General features: G+C 39.7%; 2 protein-coding genes across 2 annotated transcripts in view; one reads left to right on the forward strand and one right to left on the reverse strand.

Moving 5' to 3' along the window:
* The window catches only part of LOC118925142 (oocyte-secreted protein 3-like), a 73,322-nt gene that overhangs the window by 24,676 nt on the left and 25,980 nt on the right, over window positions 1-22,666 (reverse strand). The window lies entirely within an intron of this gene.
* On the forward strand, window positions 10,579-21,822 carry TCN1 (transcobalamin 1). Its single transcript, XM_036910533.2, has 9 exons — window positions 10,579-10,738; window positions 12,995-13,174; window positions 14,068-14,208; window positions 15,041-15,196; window positions 16,456-16,646; window positions 18,786-18,975; window positions 19,978-20,152; window positions 21,315-21,433; window positions 21,602-21,822. Exons 1-9 carry the CDS (start codon window positions 10,660-10,662, stop codon window positions 21,661-21,663), a joined length of 1,293 nt encoding a protein of 430 aa, XP_036766428.2. The 5' UTR covers window positions 10,579-10,659; the 3' UTR covers window positions 21,664-21,822.

The raw sequence follows: 22,666 nt of genomic DNA on the forward strand, positions 1-22,666 counted from the left end.
TATTTAACATAGTACTGGAGGTCCTAGCCATGGCAATCAGACAAAACAAAAAAATACAAGGAATCCAGACTGGCAAAGAAGAAGTTAAACTGTCACTATTTGCAGATGACATGATACTGTACATAAAAGACTCCACCCAAGAACTACTAGAACTGATATCGGAATACAGAAAAGTTGCAGGATACAAAATCAACACACAGAAATCTGTGGCTTTCCTATATACCAACAATGAACCAACAGAAAGAGAAATCAGGAAAACAACTCCATTCACAATTGCATCAAAAAAATAAAATACCTAGGAATAAACCTAACCAAAGAAGAGAAAGACTTATATTCTGAAAACTACAAGTCACTCTTAAAAGAAATTAAAGGGGACACTAACAGATGGAAACGCATCCCATGCTCATGGCTAGGAAGAATTAATATCGTCAAAATGGCCATCCTGCCCAAAGCAATATACAGATTTGATGCAATCCCTATGAAATTACCAGCAACATTCTTCAATGAACTGGAACAAATAATTCAAAAATTCATATGGAAACACCAAAGACCCCGAATAGCCAAAGCAATCCTGAGAAAGAAGAATAAAGTAGGGGGGATCTCACTCCCCAACTTCAAGCTCTACTATAAAGCCATAGTAATCAAGACAATTTGTTACTGGCACAAGAGCAGAGTCACAGACCAATGGAACAGACTAGAGAATCCAGACATTAACCCAGACATATATGGTCAATTAATATTTGATAAAGGAGCCATGGACATACAATGGCGAAATGACAGTCTCTTCAACAGGTGGTGCTGGCAAAACTGGACAGCTACATGTAGGAGAATGAAACTGGACCATTGTCTAACCCCATATACAAAAGTAAACTCAAAATGGATCAAAGACCTGAATGTAAGCCATGAAACCATTAAACTCTTGGAAGAAAACATAGGCAAAAACCTCTTAGACATAAACATGAGTGACCTCTTCTTGAACATATCTCCCCAGGCAAGGAAAACAACAGCAAATATGAGTAAGTGGGATTATATTAAGCTGAAAAGCTTCTCTACAGCAAAAGACACCATCAATAGAACAAAAAGGAACCCTACAGTATGGGAGAATATATTTGAAAATGACACATCCGATAAAGGCTTGACGTCCAGAATATATAAAGAGCTCACACACCTCAACAAACAAAAAACAAATTACCCAATTAAAAAATGGGCAAAGGAACTGAACAGATGTTTCTCCAAAAAAGAAATACAGATGGCCAACAGACACATGAAAAGATGCTCCACATCGCTAATTATCAGAGAAATGCAAATTAAAACTACAGTGAGGTATCACCTCACACCAGTAAGGATGGCTGCCATCAAAATACAAACAACAACAAATGTTGGCGAGGCTGTGGAGAAAGGGGAACCCTCCTACACTGCTGGTGGGAATATAAACTTGTTCAACCATTGTGGAAAGCAGTATAGAGGTACATCAAAATGCTCAAAACAGACATACCATTTGACCCAGGAATTGCACTCCTAGGAATTTACCCTAAGAATGCAGCAATCAAGTACGAGAAAGATCAGTGCACCCCTATGTTTATCGCAGCACTATTTACAATAGCCAAGAATTGGAAGCAACCTAAATGTCCATTGATAGATGAATGGATAAAGAAGATGTGGTACATATACACAATGGAATACTACTCAGCCATAAGAAAAGGGCAAATCCAACCATTTGCAGCAACATGGATGGAGCTGGAGGGTATTATGCTCAGTGAAACAAGCCAAGCAGAGAAAGAGAAATACCAAATGATTTCACTCATCTGTGGAATATAAGAACAAAGGAAAATCTGAAGGAACAAAACAGCAACAGAATCACAGAACTCAAGAATGGACTAACAGGTACCAAAGGGAAAGGGACTGGGGAGGATGGGTGGGTAGGGAGGGATAAGGGGGGGCAAAAAAAAGGGGTATTAAGATTAGCATCCATAGTGGGGTGGGAGAAAGGGGAGGGCTGTACAACACAGAGAAGACAAGTAGTGATTCTACAACAGTTTGCTACGCTGATGGACAGTGACTGTAAAGGAGTATATAGGGGGGACCTGGTATAGGGGAGAGCCTAGTAAACAAAGTATTCGTCATGTAAGTGTAGATTAATGATTAAAAAAAAAAAAGCAGTTCCTATGTGGTGACCTCCAATGAGTTCTACACAAGGATATAAAGGGCATATAAAAGTATAGGCAAAGTGTCTGTTTGTGTTTATAAAGAGGATCAAAGTCTAATTTGGCTACCCCGAAAATGAACTAAGATACGATATGAAAAAGAACTTCCAACATCAGCACTCTTGGGAAGACTCATGACAGAAGATGATCAGCAAAAAAAAAAAAAAAACTCCAACAAAGATCCACGCACTGCCTCAGGTGTAGATGCACTCATCCCACCAGTTCCTGGACTTGCCATGGGAATGATGAAGGAGATATCTAAGCTGGCCTGCGCATACATTAAAACAACAAATTGGACTGAATCTATACTGTTGGAACTCAACCAAGAATAAGGAGAAGTGCAAATTGTAGCACTCCAAAATCTTACAACCACAGACTATTTATTGTTAAAAGAATGGGTTGTTCTAATTTATCTGAATTCTCTCAGACTGTTTAAGTTCAGTTGGACAATATCCACCATATCATAGATAAGTTTTCACAAATGCCTAAGGTGCCTAACTGGTTTTCTTGGTTTCACTGGAGATGGCTGGTAATTACAGGTATGCTTTGGTTAGGTAACTATATTCCTATTATGTTAATGTGTGTGCACAATTTAATTAGTAGCTTAACACCTATCCATGCTGAAGTTACTCTACAAGAAGATATGTCAAAGAAATAATCAATCTTCCCAGGTTTTCTTCTGCCTGCTACTTCTATAGCTTTTCTTCTTCCTACCTAATCACAACCGTTAAATAGAACTCGTGCCACATGTCGAATTTACCGAGTATCATAATTCTTCCAAGTGGTAAAGACACCTCAAGACAAATGCTGGGCATAGAAGCCACAGGGCATAAATATGCAAAGAAGTAAAAAGCTAACCTTTTCAAACAATAAGGCTTCTCTCTCACTTACCAACTTAACATTTCCCTGTATGGCCCCGGAAGATGACTGGTTAGCCAGAGACGGGTAAGATTCCTCAAGGGAGGAACAACCTAAGACAGGCACAGTCGCAGGGGGCCATCTGGTGAGAAAATGGGGAGCAGCAGAGGTGAGGCTTAGAACCTCCCCCCTCATTTTCTGAGAGAAATCTTCTGCATACATGGATGTTTATTGCCCTCGTCTAGCTCGGATTAACACATAGTCTACAGGCACACACCTGATCATCTACATTTGCTCTCTTACAACACTAAACTCTGTTTTCTACCTTTATCTTGTATCTACCTACCACTTCAGCATTTTATTGAAAATAATAATAATAGAGAAATGTGGTATCCACATATAAATCAAGTTTAAAAATCAAATGAATATTCATATTTGAACTGACTGTTTATTGTTCATAATGCATGAACAAAACCGAAAGCTTCTGTGATGACTGCCCTTGCACTGTTCACCATGTAACTTATTCACTATGTAAGAATTTGTACTCCATGTAAGAATTTGTTCGTTATGCATCAGAAGATTGGAGACTGACGAAAATTAGGCTTGGGGTGGATTAATGATTGTGCATTGAGTATTGACCCCCCTATACAGAAATTTATTGTTGTTAACAACTATTTGATCAATAAATATGAGAGATGCCTTCACACACACACACACACACAAAATATATATATGTATATAAACACACTTCCAATTGTAAAATAAATAAGTAACCGGGATGTAATGTATAGCATAAGGAATATAGTCAAAATATTGTAACAACTTGGTATGGTGATAGCTGGTACCTAGAATTATCATGTATATACATGTTGAATCACTGTGTTGTACACCTGAAACTAATGTAATGTAATACTGTTGTCAACTGCCCTTCAATAAAAAATAAATAAATAAATAAATAAAATAAAACTACAAAGAGGTATCACCTCACACCAGTAAGGATGGCTGCCATCCAAAAGACAAACAACAACAAATGTTGGTGAGGCTGTGGAGAAAGGGGAACCCTCCTACACTGCTGGTGGGAATGTAAGTTAGTTCAGCCATTGTGGAAAGCAGTATGGAGGTACATCAAAATGCTCAAAACAGACCTAACATTTGACCCAGAAATTTCACTCCTAGGAATTTACCCTAAGAATGCAGCAATCAAGTATGAGAAAGATCAGTGCACCCCTATGTTTATCGCAGCACTATTTACAATAGCCAAGAATTGGAAGCAACCTAAATGTCCATCGATAGATGAATGGATAAAGAAGATGTGGTACATATACACAATGGAATACTACTCAGCCATAAGAAAAGGGCAAATCCAACCATTTGTAGCAACATGGATGGAGCTGGAGGGTATTATGCTCAGTGAAACAAGCCAAGCAGAGAAAGAGAAATACCAAATAATTTCACTTGTCTGTGGAATATAAGAACAAAGGAAAAACTGAAGTAACAAAACAGCAGCAGAATCACAGAACTCAAGAATGGACTAACAGGTACCAAAGGGAAAGGGACTGGGGAGGATGGGTGGGTAGGGAGGGATAAGGGGGGGGAGAAGTAGGGGGGTATTAATATTAGCATGCATGGGGGGATAGGAGAAAAGGGAGGGCTGTACAACACAGAGAAGGCAAGTAGTGATTCTACAACATTTTGCTATGCTGATGGACAGTGACTGTAAAGGGGTTTATAGGGGGGACCTGGTATAGGGGAGAGCCTAGTAAACAAAATATTCATCATGTAAGTGTAGATTAGTGATACCAAAAAAAAAAAAAAGGGCAGTTCCTGTGTGGTGACCTCCAATGAGTTCTACACAAGGATATAAAGGGCATATAAAAGTATAGGCAAAGTGTCTGTTTGTGTTTATACAGAGGATCAAAGCCTAATTTGGCTACTCTGAAAATGAACTAAGAAGATACGATATGAAAAAGAACTTCCAACATCAGCACTCTCGGGAAGACTCATGCCAGAAGATGATCATCAAAAACCCCCAACAAAGATCCACGCACTGCCACAGCTGTAGATGCACTCATCCCACCAGTTCCTGGACTTGCCATGGGAATGAAGAAGGAGATATCTAAGCTGGCCTGTGCATACAGTGAAACAACTAATTTGACTGGATCTATAGTGTTGGAACTCAACCAAGAATTAGGAGAAGTGCAAATTGTAGTGCTCCAAAATCTTACAACTACAGACTATTTACTGTTAAAAGAACATAAGGGATGTGAACATTCCCCAGGAATGGGTTGTTTTAATTTGTCTGATTTCTCTCAGACTGTTCAAGTTCAGTTGGACATATCCACCATATCATAGATAAGTTTTCACAAATGCCTAAGGTGCCTAACTGGTTTTCTTGGTTTCACTGCAGATGGCTGGTAATTACAGGTATGCTTTGGTTATGTAACTATACTCCTATTATGTTAATGTGTGTGCGCAATTTAAGTAGTAGCTTAAAACCTATATATGCTGAAGTTACTCTACAAGAAGATATGTCAAAGAAATAATCAATCTTCCCATGTTTTCTTCCGCCTGCTACTTCTATAGCTTTTCTTCTTCTTTCCTAATTACAACCCTTAAACAGAATTCGTGCCTCATATCAAATTTACCGAGTATCATAATTCTTCCAAGTGGTAAAGATACCTCAAGACAAATGCTGGGCATAGAAGCTACAGGGCATAAATATGCAAAGAAATAAAAAGCTAACCATTTCAAACAATAAGGCTTCTCTCTCACTTACCAACTTTACATTTCCCTGTATGGCCCCGGAAGATGTCTGGTTAGCCAGAGACGGGTAAGATTCCTCAAGGGAGGAACAACCTAAGACAGGCACAGTTGCAGGGGGGTCATCAGGTGAGAAATTGGGGATCAACAGAGGTGAGGCTTAGAACCTCACCCCCCCGTTCTGAGAGAAATCTTCTGCATACGTGGATGTTTTATTGCCCTTGTCTAGCTTGGATTAACACATAGTCTACAGGCACACACCTGATCATCTACATTTGCTCTCTTACAACACTAAACTATGTTTTCTACCTTTATCTTGTATCTACCTACCACTTCAGCATTTTATTAAAAATAATAATAATAAAGAGAGAAATGTGGTATCCACCTATAAATCAAGTATAAAAATCAAATGAGTATTCATATGTGAACTGACTGTTTATAGTTCATAATGCATGAGCAAAACCGAAGGTTTCTGTGATGGCTGCCCTTGTACTGTTCACTATGTAAGAACTTATTCACTATGTAAGAATTTGTTCTCCATGTAAGAACTTGTTTGTTATGCCTCAGAAGATTCGAGACTGACGAAAATTAGGCTTGGGGTGGATTAATGATTGTGCATTGAGCATTGACTCCCCTATACAGAATTTTATTGTTGTTAACAATCATTTGATCAATAAATATGAGAGATGCCCTCACAAAAAAAAAAAAAGTATACACTTCCAATGGTAAAATAATAAGTAACCGGGATGTAATGAATATAGTCAAGATATTGTAACAGCTTGGTATGGTGATAGCCGGTACCTAGAATTGTCATGTATATAAATGTTGAATCACTATGTTGTACACCTGAAACTAATGTAATGTAATACGTGTGTCAACTACCCTTCAATAAAAAATAATTATCTACAAAAAAAAAGAAAAAGTCTGAGGAGAGAGGACAAGATGTGATATAAAGGAAAACAGTAGAATGAATTATGTAGAGAGTTACAGTTAGACTACTGTGGGGGAGGTCATCAAGGGGACATGACCACCAGTTGACCCAAAAGCTGGATCCAGGCAACTGGAGGCTCCTCACCCTTTCCCCCACCCTTGAAACATCTGTTCTGCCTACTATTCAAATACGAGCAGCTGTTTCAAGGACACAGCCTTGAAAGAGTAATGTGTTATTGAGACCATCTGGGCTGTACACACGACTGAATCCCATTAAGACCTCCATATAAAACTTTTAAGATACTGGTGGGAGGGTGTAGAGATCTACTTGTCCTGCAGTCACCCAAGGTAAGCCTTTGTCTGTAAATTCCCTTCCTTCTTAAAATGCCACCTGCCAATCTGGAATAGTCTCTCTTTCTTTGGTCTCCCCTTGCCCTCCATATATAGGGCCTAATTTCAATTTTCACCTGGAGAAGTCCTGAGATTTTGAATCAGTAATTGCCTGACACTGTTACGGGTACAACTGAGGTTAGTGAGCATGAATTACAGATAAGTCAAATCAGCACAATGCATTGTGTTTCTGTAGCCTATTGAGCTATCTGGATAGGCAGTATCTTATCAGAATAGACAGAGCTGAATTCAACCAGGGTTGTGCCAAGAAAGTATGATAACTCAAGAGAGAAACCAAGGAATTGAGGGTATATGTAAGGAAGTGACTATAAAGATGAATCCTGCAAAGTCAGCTGAATATGGATCTAAGTGAGGTCCTGGGTGGGGTAAGGGTCAGTGGAAGGAGGGTACTACCATGCTTCATACATCTCCTGGAAGCCAGAGTCTATTGAAAAACTAAGATGTGTATGACATTATCCCAACACAAAACTTAAAACTATGTAAAGACTAGAAGAATAGTCCTTAACTAGGGGGTGGCAATTTTGCCCCCAGGGAGCATGCAGCAGTATCTGGACATATTTTTTACTGTCATGACTGGGGTGAGGGGTGGTACTGACCACGAGTGCTACATGTTTACAACCTACAGTGCACAGGATAGACTCCACAACAAAGAATTATCTGGTGTTAATATGAATGTTAATGTAGATGTGAATAGAATAGTGTCACTTTTAAGAAACTTGGGCTCAGAGTCTTTGTTTTATTTATCTTGGTGTTCTATTGTGATACCTTATACAGAGAAGAGTCTCTGTAAATACTTGTTGAAACTTTATTTCCTGAATGCCTATTGTGAACTAGACAATGTGCTATGCAGGAAGATACAATGCAAATAGTGAGTCATTAAGTCCTTAACAAGGTTAACACATTCTCTTTTTTCCCAATTTTATTGATACAATTGACAAATAAAAATTGTATATATTTAAATTGAACAATACAATGATTTGATATGCATATATATCATGAAATTACCACAATCAAACTAATTAACATATCCATTATTACCATTTTGTATGTTGGTAAGAACACTTAAGATCTACTCTTAGCAAATTTCAAGTATGCAATACAGTATTAATAACTATAAGCACTATGCTGTACATTAGACCCCCAGAATTTATTCATCTTACAGCTGAAAGTTTGTACATTTTGACCAATATTCCCCCTTTTTACCAGCCCCCAGCCCTTGGCAATCACTATTCTGTTATTTTCTTCTGAGTTTGACTTTTTTAGATGCCATATATAAGTGATATGCTATAGTATTTCTCTAATTTATTTCACTTAGCATAATGCCCTCAAGGTCCATCTATACTGTCACAAATGGCAAGATTTCCTTCTTTCTCATGGCTGAGTAATATTACATTGTATATACATTTCCTATCCATTTATCAGTTGACAGACACTTGAGTTGATTCCATATCTTGGCTATTGTGAATAATGCTGCAAAGAACATGGAGTGCAGATACCTCTTTGAGATACAGATTTCATAGCATTTGGATATATACCCAGGAGTGGAATTGCTGAATCAAATGGTAGTTCTGTTTTTAATTTCTTTAGGGACCTCCATGCCATTTTCCATAATGACAATTTCCACCATTATACCAAAGTTCTTTTGATTCATTTTTGAGCACCTTCTCATGTACCTGTTGGCTATTCGTGTGTCTTCTTTGGATAAATTTCTATTCAAATCCTATTCTTCCAATGGGATTATTTGGGTATTTTTGCTTTGGGTTGTAGAAGTTCCTTATGTATTTCAGATATTAATCCTTTATCAGATATATGGTATCTGATAAATATTTTTTTTCCTCCCATTCCATAGGTTACCTCTTCATTCTGCGGATTGTTTCCTTTGCTAAGCAGGAGCTTTTCAGTTTGATACGGTCCCATTTGTTTATTTTTGCTTTTATTGTTTGTGTTTTTGTTGTTATACCCAAAAATCATTGCCAAATCCAATGTCAAAGAGCTTATTGCCTATGCTTTCTTCTATCTGTCTTTTAGGTCTATTTATAATTTCCTTCGATGGTGTCATATTTGCCTGCTTCTCTGTGAGCTGTGTGGCCTTACATTGGTATCTGTGCATTTGAAAGAGCAGATACCTCTCCATATTTACAGCCTATTTGACATTTAACAGGTGAAGACCTCCTATCAGGCCCCTGGGCTGATTGGATTGCCTCTGGGTTCACAGTCAAACAGGGTTGAAAATGGGTCACCTGGCTGCTGCTGGGTCCTCAGCTGGGTCTTCAGACAGCAGCCCTGATATTGGTGCATGGATGGTTGTGGCTCTTGCTGGGTCTTCTGGACAGGTCCCTGCATAGGCAGCACTGGCCCTGAACCACAGCTAAAGGGGGCTGAAGCCAGGTTACAGGGTTGATCAGGGTCCATAGTGGGACCAAGATCAGCAGGACTATTGCCCCAGGCTCCAGTAGGCATGACTCCTCCCAGGCCAAACAGGGCCGAAGCCATGACCACAAGGGGATGTGGCTGTTTCTGGGTCTGTGCCAGGACCATGGTCAGGGAGCCTGCCTTCTCAGGATATGACGAGAAAAATGACAGTCCAGGAAGAAAATAAAGTTGGCAGTTTCTGTGCTTTAACATACATGAACACAAGTGTGTCTTCTTTGGTGTGCCTTAGCACAACCATTCTCAGCAGCTGCATTAGGTTTTTGCAGCCTCCTACCTGGAACCCAAACCTCCCATAGAGAAACTTTTGTCCATGCATGGCCACTAAAATTACTGTGTCTGTAGGAGGATAGGTGTGGGGGACCTATTCTGCCATCTTCCTGACCCAGAGCAAACATTTTAAGGCCAAACTGATCAAATTCTCTAATAGTTCTTGAAAGAACTATGATAGATAACACTCCTCACATGTAGCATGCAGCATCTTTCCCAGCAAAAATCCACATTTGATAGGTATTAATGTGGTTTTCCTCCCAGGCTAGGAAATTCTCCGGACATCTGTCTTAGGAGAGAAGCACAGGTCAAAACCACTAAGCCAGATCCTCCCATGTGCCAGCCTCCCCCATCCTTCATGCTCCAATTTCAGACTTAAAACTTCTACTTCCATTTCAATGTAAGACCTTGCCCTACCACATCTAATCTCTCAGGAGACATAAATAAAACATAACCAAAGTAGAATGGAAAGGAAGGAAACATTACTGAAAACAGACATTCACTTAATTTATTTTCATTGGGCTGAAGGCAAAGAACATGAACCCTGAAGGTTTGGGACAGGAAACAAAGAAAAATTATATCCTTGTTCTCCCTGACTCTACTTTTCAAGTCTTCTTCCTGGTTTATCACACTACTTGGGCAAATACACTTGACCACACCTCTTGACATTACTTAATATATTTGCTTGAGTAAAAGAAGCTGAGGCAAGCTGAAGGAGGAGTATTCATTGCGCTCTGTCCATCACCCCAATAAACAGCCAGCGGAGCCCTCACCATTCCAGTACACCGTTGGAGAGATGAGACAATTATGCCAGCTGCCCCTAGTGGGGCTCCTGTTGTTTGTTCTTCTCCCAAGCCAACTATGCAATATCTGTGGTGAGTATGCTTTGAGCAAAAATTACTCTAGTATGATTATCTCCTGAAGGATTCTGACAAGGGACTGTGTGTAGAGTTACCTGAGGTAAAAGATCCTATTCCAGTTCTGTTATGTGGTTGGATTCCATGAGTAACTTAGAGGGTGGCAGGAGATGGTGAGGAAATTTCCACAATGTATATTGTTTTAAGAGGGATCACAGACTCATTCTTAACTTGCCTAAATATTCTTCCTCCGCTCAGATCTTCTCTACCATAGCAACCCTACCAAGTAACTGTCTATTCTTGTTCATTTTCAATGATAGAAAAATTCATGATCTCAGAAATTTTTCAAGGTCCTGGGAAGTTATCTTTTGATTTTGAGATGCAATCTATTTTTCTCAAGTATAACTGATGGGTTTTGGATTTACACCTTGTAACTACACAGAAAAAAAAATGTTAGTAATCCCTTTCAAATAATGAAGACTTTTCTATTGTCATTATTGTTTAGATGTTCCAAGCTACACATTTCCTTCCCTTCAATCATTCCCCAAAGAACATGGTACAAGCCCCACCATCTCCACTCTGGGTGTAGTCTCCAGAAATTGTGTGATTCTATTAACAAATACTAAGTAGGAGCAAGAAAAACCAGATTCAGGTCTAGTCCAACCCCTTGGTAGCTGAATGATCTAATATTTCTGCATTTGCTTTAGTTTTATCCACCAGAGAAGGAAAATTAGGAAAGGGTGTTAAAGCAGGTGATTTCTGGAAGTCTTGTCTAGTTATCAGGTGCATGATTTCTCTTTTGTAAATCTTTACCCTGGAACTGAGCTTCAAACCAGTCCAAAGATGACTATGTAGATGTCACAATCTATGACATCTTTCTGGTACTGTGTAGTCTACAAGATGTGAGAAGATACCACAGCAGAACGACTCCTATTCGCACAGGCTAAAGCACAGAATCTACCAATTCTACTTTTTCCTTCTGGCATATCATTTGCTCTATTGTATCCTAAGAATGTGGGCTCTCTATGGAGGCTTTGAAGTTGAATTCATTGTGCAAAATAATTAACTTTCTCGTTAGTGGTGGAGGAAGCTGAATTGAGTAATTAACCAGGAACTAAGAAGTCTGTTTCAGTGCCAGAAAATCTGAGATGAATCACAATCGTCCAATTGTTCCTGTTGCAACCAGGACCTTTCTACAGCACTCACAGATCTGCCTGACTCTCTCTTACAGGGAAGTAAGGTGGGCAAGGGAAATCACATTTCCTGGATTCTCTAAGTATAGTTACAGCAACTGCAGGCAAGTTAGAAGTAATAGTATGTGTAGTATTTTACAGTTTATTAAGTAATTTCTTATCCAGTATCTATGAAGTAGGAGTTTATATCCACAATTTTAAAATGAGGAAACTGAAGATCAGGAAACTTACATAATGTACATGTGGTCATAAGTTAAGAAGCACAGAATCCAGCCAAGGTCTGGCCAAGGTTAAGCTGACCCATAGCTCTTGTTCTTCTCACTATCCTACTAACCCATGAGATAATCTGGAGATGGTTAGGATTTTCTTGTATATTTAGAAATGTTTTAAGTGGTAACTAACTCTTCTTATTCTCTTCCAGCTCTTGGGGGTCTCTGGATTCTATTTTCCTTCCAGAGTATCATGTGACTCCCTCCATCCTCTCCCCTGGGATTTGGACATGTAACTAGAGATTTTCCCAAAAGGGACGTACTGCTGAATAATGATCTTATGCCTGGCTAGTAGGGCAATCAGACAATTAAGCTTTGGCATCAACGACCAATGTAATTTAGAATTTTTGGTTATCTCCCTTAGTATTAACCCAATTGAATTAGAAGAAGATGGAGAAGGAAAAAACTGAATCCAGGAAGTAGAAAGTGCTACAGACTAGGAGTCAGAAGATGCATATTCTAGTCTTAGTTAAGCCTCCAATTATAGAGATTTCCTTAAAGACATCCTGTCTAAGCCTCACATTCAAAATTAGGGAATGATACTACATCTCCCAGGCAGGACAGATATTCTGCTAGTAAGCAATGTTAAGGCTGGACCAGTTTTTAAAATGTTGAAATACTTCTGTGTTGGCTGGTAAAGGAGTACTATTCGGCACAGCAGGGGCTCCAGGCCCACCTTGTATTGCTCCAGCAATGTAGCCAGTGACCCTGGTGGGTCTGTGTCTGGGCCATATTGTTACTAATCCCAACCCTGTCCTACCCTTCATATTTTCTGAGTGTGTGCTTCTTGTTCCCTCCCTCCCCTGCCACAGAGGTACAGGAAGAAGATTACTCCCAACTAGACCCTCTCATAAGCACAATGGTCAAATCAAAATATACCAGAGGAATCCAAGCTGCCAATGTTTTGCTGTCCCTCAAACTTGCTGGGATATCTGACCAAAGCTCAGAAGGACAGATGACCCGACAAGTCGAAGATGATGTGACAAACAATAGTGAGTGCCTAAACTCTGGAATATTTAGGAGAAGACTTACCTATCTGTAACAATTATCTCCAGGGAGTCCTAAAAACTGTGTTCAAAGGATCTCAGCTACATCTTTCCTAGCAGACGCTGAAGTAACAGGAGAGTGCTTCAACACATCCACCCCCTGCCACCTACTCTAGAGCTAGGCCTACTTTTCTGGGGCCTCAAAGCCATTTTCCTTCAAGGGGTCCAGAGGAAAAGCAAACTGTACTTTCTTATATTGAAAATACATTATATTCTTATATTAAAGAATGTACTCTTATCCGTTATTACTGGTAGAGAAGATAGCTGAGTTCACAACCAGATGGGGATGCGGACCACATCTATGCATGCTGGCAATAGAGAGGCAACCACAGAACAACAGGGGCAAGTCCAGGCTCCACCCTGAGCCTTCCCTGTCCATACTGAGCCTCTGCTTTCTAAGGAATGTAAGGGGACAATGGAGCTACCCCTACATACCTCACAATATTATCATAAGAATAGTGAGAAGCCTGACAGTTCTGGTACTCTGTAAGGCAGAACCCACAAGTCAATTATTACTATCCTGGCAAGATGGCACCCACAAAGAAAGAAAATCCCAAAGTTTCATTATTTATCTATTTTTTTTCTTTTCTCATTTTTGTGAGAATTGCATGATTCTAGAAAGATCTGTGATTTCATGGGAAAAACTAAAATCCAGTTTGCATTTACTGTACTGCTAGAAGGGGCTCTGCTTTGGGAGATAAAGAAGAGAACAAAATATCAGGAAAGAACAGAACAGAAGAAAGAAATGACAGACAACACAGTCACAAGGAAGGCAGGAGGCCAAAAAAAGAAAATCACAAGCATTTACTTTGTTAAACTTGAATTGCTTTTCTTTGCAGTGTCAAATTTAACCTCGGGACAGCTTGCCTTGTCTATAATGGCTTTGGGAGCTTGTCAAAACCCCAACACGTACTTTAAACAGGATCGTTATCTGATCAGACAACTAGAAACGAAATTCAAAGCTGAAATTGAAAATATGGGTGAGAATCGAATGTCCAGAGACCCTGGACAACCTTGTCTTCTTCTCCACTGATTCAAAACAGTTTGGAACTTCGCTCCTTTCTTCTCCCCTTCAGCCTATATCTTTGCAGACCACGTCCCTTCTTTCCTCTTTCAACATGCACCTTGAATTTTCTTTTCATACATATCCAACAGAGCATTGAATCTACATCAAGACTACTTTGAATATGATGACAAATACACACATATGCAAACATACAGCACACAGTCTCTTGTCCTCCAGAAGCTTGGCTTTTAGATAATGAATTATGCCAGAAATATCTGAAAAATACAAGATACTGTGTCATAAGTACCAAGTATAACAGCTAACAATGGCCAGATGTACTTTATCACTAGGAAAAACAGGTTGGCCATGATGGCTGCTAGTGAGGTGCACTGGTTTGATTTCCACTCCCACCCAAATATTCACTAAGTCTCTCCAATCTCATCTTCCTTGGAGGTGGCCTCTACTTCTACTTTTACTTACAATATGTTAATATTGAAAATGCAGGATGCTTGGAGGAGGGAAATCTGTGTCCTAGTCCAGCTTTGTAATCATCTAAATATCAGGACAGTATTTTAATGTCCTTTGTGCCAGTTCTCCTAAATTGTAAAATGAAAGGAGCTGACTTTGGTGGTCCTTAAGAGCCTTTCAACGTCTCAGGCTTGCTGACTCCATGAGTGCTCTCTTCCCCTTTATTACTCAACTCTCCTTAATGTAAAGAAATGGGAATAAAGTAAATAGGAATAGATGAAAAGGTTTTACTCCAATACTACTTCCATGAGTAAAGGTATTTCTTTTCTTTCTGCCAGAAAGAAACGATGGCAATCCCCTGACTAACTATTACCAGCTCGGTCTGGACGTTTTGGCCTTGTGTCTGTTCAAAGGGAACTACTCAACCACCAAAGTTGCTGAACTCTTCACTCCCGAAAATAAAAACTTTCGTCTTGGTCACAAGTTCTCTGTAGGTGAGTCATTAAATTCAGTTATCTTGTTATAGAGAATACAGTCACCAGTAGGTCTTATCTTTCGAGTTTTCTTCCAGTAAGTACTTGGGGGTTTTTTTCTACTCTTTTTACCCTAGTGTCCTCAGAAGAAAATTTTTTTTGAGCAGAATGGATATTGGGTGGCATTTAAGCCTCTTTGTAGATGTGCAGAATAACCTGGTTCTTAGCCCACTTCTTTGTTATGTAACCAATGGGTGTTAACGCTTGACTTTAATTTTCCCACCTGCGAAATGGAGCTAAAGCATAAGAATCTTCATATAAGACAACTTAGGAAGTATAAGTGTTAAAGAAAGAGAATGCAGTGGAATTCATATATCTTAAACTGCCACTTTCCCTAAGTTATTTGGACCATTTGGATGTGTGGATTTACTTGAACAACATGACCTCTCCAGGGACAAGGCCCAATACTGTGATCAATTCAGTGTGTATTCACAGCGGAGAAGGACCAGAAACTTTCTTGCTCACACATCACACATGTTCCTGCTCACACATCACACATTTCAGCTTACACATCCAAGAAGAAATTGCCTCCAGACAGCTAGTGTTGGTGCTCAGTCACTATGGATCCAGATACACACGTTCTTCTTTCCCCAAGAAGTTCAAAGAAAATCACCATTCAGTATCTCTGGTTAGTAAGGAGAATGTGCAATTTCTCATACTCCTTTTCCTAATGAGAGAGGGCAGGCACCACACATAAAAAAAATGCATCAAGAACAAAATAATGAGCCAGAAAAAAAGACCCTAACGTCCCTTCTTCTCATCTCTTGCATCATCCTCCCCTTTAAGGAGGTTGTTTGGAAAAGAATTCTCTGAAGTGCTATGTTCTCATCAGTCTAGTGGAATCCTTGGAATTACAAAGGCATATTTTGATTGATGTACTATCAAATTCTTTGCTAATATGGCTGAAAGATGAAAAAACTGAGAATAACCAAGGCGTATAAGTGGAAGACTGTCCATGTATATATATATACATGTCCTATAAATCCATATGTGTTTCTATGACCAAGAATTATTACTCAAATAAGGAAGGAATCTTAAAATATTTGAGTGGTTAGAGCTGGAGAGATGATTGCTGTGTCTTTAATTCCTTTTTTCCCATCATCAACTCATATGCCTGGGTTGTCTTATTAGCACCTTAAGTCCCATATACCACAAAAGCCCTCAGTCCAGGGCCAACTGGGATGACTGGTCACCCTTTGACCAATGTTGTTTCCTGACAGATACTGGTGCAATGGCTGTTCTGGCTCTGACATGTGTGAAGAGGAGTACATATAGGGAAAACATCAAATGCCATAAAAAGGATTTAAAGCGTATCAAATATAATATAGCATCACTGGTAAAAAAGATTCTGCATGAGAAAAAAGAAAATGGTCTCATTGGAAACATATATAGTACAGGAGAGGCTATGCAGGTAAGTCAGAGGGTCAAACAGGAAACTGAGAAGGGAATTGTGGAAGAAAACAGTATCTTTATCCTTATCCATGCTGTTTCCTATACTAACTTTGATTTTACTCACGTGATTTCCCTCACCTGCCTGAAATGTATTCTCCTCAACTTCAATCTTTACCTTTCCATTATCAATGCTTCTGTGAAGCTTTTCTTGGCCACAACTTCTTTAAGGAATTCTGCGGTCTACTACAACCTATCTTGCTCTACTACAGCAATTTTATTCTTTAATATATACCATTGTTTTATGTTTTCATCTTGCCTCCCCTGTTAGGTTATGGTTGTAATAAGCAATAAGTGGTAGTGGCAGTAAGAGCGGCTAGTACTGACTGAGACTAACTCATCCATGCACTCAACAATAATGAGGAAAGAATCATCCCCTCTGTTTCCTAGAATAAGAGCGTGAGTCACAGAGTACCAGAAACAGGCCTAACGTCACAAAGCCAGAGAGTAATGCAGACAGGGATGGGACCTAAACAGCTGGTTTCAAAACTCACACTCAGCACCTAAACCCTGTCCTGTGTGTGTTCCTTGAAGTCTGGGACTTTATTCTGTATTCACTCACTGATCTTTTCAACTCTAATGGCAGATACAAGAAGAGACCAAGGAAGGTTTACAGAAAAGAAAAAAAAAAAAAAAGCCTCACTGAGTCTCTAGTATCAAAGCAGTTTGCCAGGCTGACTCAGGGCAAGAGGACTTTCAGATGGAGAGAGCATAGCAAGGAAAAAGATGGAAGACACACAAAAAATTCCATATTTTAGGAAGACCAAGGTGTATGGCCTGGCCAGCACAGGATCCTCAGGAAAAATTACAAGATGAGGCGGGGGATGTAAGTTGGGGACTGGTCATAAAGGTGGTTTGTATTGTTGTTACTGCTTATGCTGTTTTCTGCCTTGCTAAGTTTAAACTTAATATAAAACAGTGGTTTCTAGCTACACATTTGAATCGCCTGGAGGAGCTTTTAAAACACACGAATGTTTAGACCCCATATCAGAAATATAGGGGTGGATCATGAGCCTTCATCTTGGTGATATTAATTCACAGCAGGGCCTAGAGCTACTTGCCGACAATACACTTTTTAAGAGGAGATGTAATATGATCAATTGTATTTTGTTTTATTATCCCACAAATGTTTGTTGACTCCTTGGTTAACTTTAAGGGTCTTCAAGAAAAGATGAAAAAATTAAAAAAGAAAGAAAAAAGAAAAGATGAACAGGGGGACTGTCCTTCCCTGAGAAATGACCAAGCAATGTCTGCACATCCAACCCATTTCAGTCCTTATCTTACTTTAATACCCTTCTCACTTTTCCTACCCCTTAATTCTGCTCCTTCAGTCCAGTTTATATCTGCTGCCTCAGTAGTTTCTGTTCAAGAACTTATTAGACTCCCCACTGTCAAGCAAACGATGCCAGAGACCTCACCCTGAGGTTCAAGGGTCCACCCAGCTGGCCCCAACCCCCTTTCCAGCCTGCTTATCCACAGCTGCTCTGAGTCTTCCCTGTAGACCAGGCTTCCCAGGCCAGGAGGAGTCCTCAGGGGATTTTGCTAAAATATAGGAACGGCCCTGGCCATTCCTACTGTAACACCTTTGGTCATGTTGTTCCCTCTGGATCTAGGGCTCCCCTCCTCACGTCACCTACCGAAATGCCATCACACCATCAAGGCCTACCTTAAGTACTGCCTCTCCACCAAGCCTTTCCTCGGCCTCACTAAATGATGATGAGCTCTTCCTCTTTTGAGGGGCCAGGCCACTAGATGCTTCTCTTAGGGAATTCATCTTAGGGGCTCCCTTACAATAATCTGTTTACAATATTAACAACACCTCCTCTATGACAGGTATTGTGCCAGTGGTGGGGATACAAGAGTGAACACAGTAAGGAAAGTCTGTTTTCATTGCCATTATTATCATTTGCAGATCCCCATATCCCCACCCAAACTAGTTTACAAGCTTCTTGATGGCAGGAAAGTTATCTTAGTTGTCTAAGGTGCCTCCAAGTAGTCAGTGTCCAATAAACATTCGCTGAATTAGTTAGATGTATGCTTTCTCCTTATTGGAAGTTTCTTTCATTCATTGTCTCTCTCTCTCTTATTTCCCTCACATTAGGCTCTCTTTGTCTCATCAAGACATTACAAGGAACGGGAATGGGAGTGCCAAAGAACTCTGGATAAAGTGCTGGAGGAAATTTCTCACGGAGCATTCCGTATGCCAATTGCTGCAGCCCAGGTCTTACCTGCCCTGATGGGAAAAACTTTATTGGACATTAACAAATACTCTTGCTGTATCAATAATACAGGTATAACACTAAACAGCAAACTGTTTTGCTTTTCAATGTAACACCCAAAGCATGTGAGATTTAGGTGTTTTGGGGTACTCAAAGTGACCAGATAAACCTTTAAAGCACAACCATTTCCCAGACAGAACTGAGTGCCATCAGTAATAACAACCACTTGAGGATATGTTCTCAATAGACTAGATGTTGCTCTTAGTTCAAACACTGATAAATGAGGTAAACTTGATTAAATGATGTCTATTTCCAAAGGGAAGTTTTCTGATTGCTGGATACAGAGAGATGTTCAGAGAATCATTCCATCTTCAATAAAGTATGGTGTTTCTGATTTTCCACTATGCACAATAAGTGATCCCAAAGGGAAATAAATGTGTGGAATGAACATGTCAGTATTATAAGAAAACCACAGCATGTATCATTTATTTAAGCAACCGATTTTCAACAAAGTATAAAGGAGACTTTTCTATCTCTGTTCATTCCTGGTTTAGCCACATAGATTTAGAGACCTTGGACAAAATTTTTAACCTCTAAGCCTCAGTTTTCTAATGTAAAAAATACAAACAATAATAGTATTCAACACCAGTTTTTTTTAAGGATTGATTGAGATAATCCATGCAAAATGATTACCACAGTACTTGGCACTTAATATGTTTTTGATAAATGTCAAGAAACAAGAGCCAAAAAAAAAAAAAAGGGAAGCCTTTTTGTATGTTATACCAAAGCAAAAGAAAATAAGGAGCTTCTGTGAGAAATGGGAAATGGAACAACTGAATTGCTTAAACAGCTGGGAATTGAGCCAGAATAAGCATTTACAAGCCAGTGAGTATCTGGTATTCATTTCTGCTATCGTCATATGAGTGATCTGCTCCTTGATTGATGATACTCCACGGAGAAAATCCTCCTCTGCATAAAGGAATCATTGGACAGGGGTTGGATAGTTGTGCAAACTCTTACATCATTTTTATTATTCTGAATAATAGTTCTTTCCTGCTTTTCTGCCTCTGACAGGTTACTTCAACATCTCCCCTGTAACCGCGACACCTACCGTTTCACCCTCATATATCAAAGTTCATTACTCTGTGAAAATCAGGGAAACATATTCTACCGAAATCACTGTGAGAAAGGGTTCTGTCTTCCTAGATGTGATGGAGGAAGCTCAGAAAATAAATAAGACTGAATTTGGGTATGTCTGCACATAACCTAATGTTACAGTAGTTAGTGTGATTTTGAAAGACTCATAAGCACCGGGTACATTTAAAACACTTTTTAATCATCATGTTTGTTATATTTCATGGCAGGGGTTAAAAAAAAGGAGGTGGGTTTTTTCCTCTTCTAGCACATAGTAGGTATTACATTAATGTCAGTAAAAGTTATCTGCTTGTTGTCAGTAAAACTACTTCAATACACAGAACCTCTCAAGTCAGGCATTTTGTGTCTTGAACAGTGGTTCTTAAGTATTTGTGAATCACTGGTTCTATTGACAATCAGATGAGTACAGTGGATGCTCATCCCAGAAAAGTGAACCTACTCACAAATTGTCCTTTAAACCAGAAGCTTCACAAATGCCCTGAAGTTTCTCCATGCCCCCCTTTCAGGAGAGTCAAGGACATCTAAATAAAGTTTCCCTGGCCAGAGAACTCAAATATTAAAATTATGAAATTGACTTTGCCTCTGAAAAATATGGTTCATTTGGCTCCTTAAATCCTTAAGTCTAATGGACAATTATTTATTGGGTCTAATAACATGATGTAAATGCTGTAAAGAAAGTCATATAAATAATACATGTACGTATATGTACATATATACAAATACATAAAGGTTGCTTTAAAGGCCTCCCAGAAAGGTAGAGAAGTGTGACTAAGGAATGTGAAACCCACACTGACCATGTCACTTCTCAATAAACACAGCCTGAAACATCGAATTATTCTTTCCCATTCCTCTTTACTAAGAGGAAACCTACTAATTTATGGTGCCTCTGGGACATGAGGTTAATTCTTCTAGTACTTTAGTGTCTTCAACAGGTACTAAATTGGGGTAGATTAGAAGTTGATGATGTAAAGTGTCTGCTATGGGGGTAGGCAGGGCAGAAACCATAGGCATCATTTCTCTGAGCTCAGATTGTGGAGTGCCTGCACCAGAATCACCTGGAGTGTTTATAAAACATGCAGATTCCCGGTCCCAGCCCAGAGCTACAGAATCAAAGCATTTGAGGATAGGGCCAAGAAATCTGCCTTGTTTTATAAAAGCTTCAGGTGATTCTTGGGTACATTGAAATCTGAGAAATGCCCATGTCTGCTTGCCTTTGAAAATTCTAAATTCCTGCAACCCGTTCACTGTTCCTACAGCTTCACATCTGTGGAGAGCTCATGGGGGCCCTACATCACCTCTGTTCAGGGCGTAACAGCCAACAATAACAACAGAACCTACTGGCAACTGCTGAATAATGGCAAACCACTGGACCAAGGTATGGAAGAGGATGCCAAAGCCCCCCAAGGTCAAAATGCCCAAAGCACTCCAATGTGAGGGTATGAGCTTTTGTGGGAAAGGTGTTGAGGAGCTGGGAGAGTGATATCCATTATTTGGTGATTTGGTGATCAAATCGTGAGATCCACTTCTCATTCTTCCTTTTCAGGAGTTGGTAGTTATATTGTCCATGAGGGAGACAATTTGGAGGTTCGTTGGAGCACCTACTAAAATACTCAACCCTTCCTCAGCTGGATCCTTTTGCAGTGGAATTCCACACAGAAATTGTCTTCATGCCTTCTTTTTCATTTATCTCAATCATAGTAGGAAAGGCAATAACCTCCCTTTCTCTCTTTGCATGTTCAATAAAAGATCAACAAATGTACAAAAGAGCATGTTCTAATCATTTCATTTTAAAAGGAGATTATTATTAGCAGGCGGACCACCTTAGGAAGAAGTGACGTGAAAAGAGACTAGACCACATGTCTAATCAGTTGAGCTGTGCTCAGGGTTCCTCTGCTAACCATCTGCTCACCTGCTGGTGACCATTCGGCAACTGGGGAAATGGGGCTAAGTTTCCAGGTCTACTGTTGCAACAGCAATCAATGAGACCTGAAAGACAAAAGCTGAGGGAGACGTTGCTCTCTGAGGCCCACAGGTGAGGTAGGAGGCAAGTGGACCGATTGACCTCAGACAGGCAGTGGGTAGACAGAAAAATATAGTTCTAGAGAAAGGGAAAAGTGAGGCTTATATGTAAAAAGTGTAGTCCATCAGGTTTGCTCCTCAAAGGAGCAATATCCTTCCCTTCTCCCCCTGTCTCCCTTGGGCTCTTTTTGTTCTACTCCCACATATATATTCCTGTTACTTCCCCATGAAAATCACTCTGATATTCATATCATCCAAATACACATGCAAAAAAATTACCTCTGATGTTCACTTCAAAAGAGTTCAGGTTTTTTTAAGTTGAATTATATCTAAGCACCATGAAAAGGTTACAGTTTTTACTGAATAGCCGAACTGAATGCACATGCTGTTGGGGACCAGAAGTGCCTTTAAGATGTGCTTCACATAAAGCATAAAGTAACCCATTTAAAGCAACCCCCAAAAGGAAGATGCCTTTGGGAAGAATTAAATTACTTTAGCAAGGTCTCCCTCATTCTTCCTGTGTTGACTTCATGATGATCTTAGCTTCCTCCCCTCCACCAGCAACCCTGCTTCACAGTCAGGGTTTGAA

This window comes from Manis pentadactyla, chromosome 9 (assembly GCF_030020395.1).
Source record: "Manis pentadactyla isolate mManPen7 chromosome 9, mManPen7.hap1, whole genome shotgun sequence".
Classification (NCBI taxonomy): Eukaryota; Metazoa; Chordata; class Mammalia; order Pholidota; family Manidae; genus Manis; species Manis pentadactyla.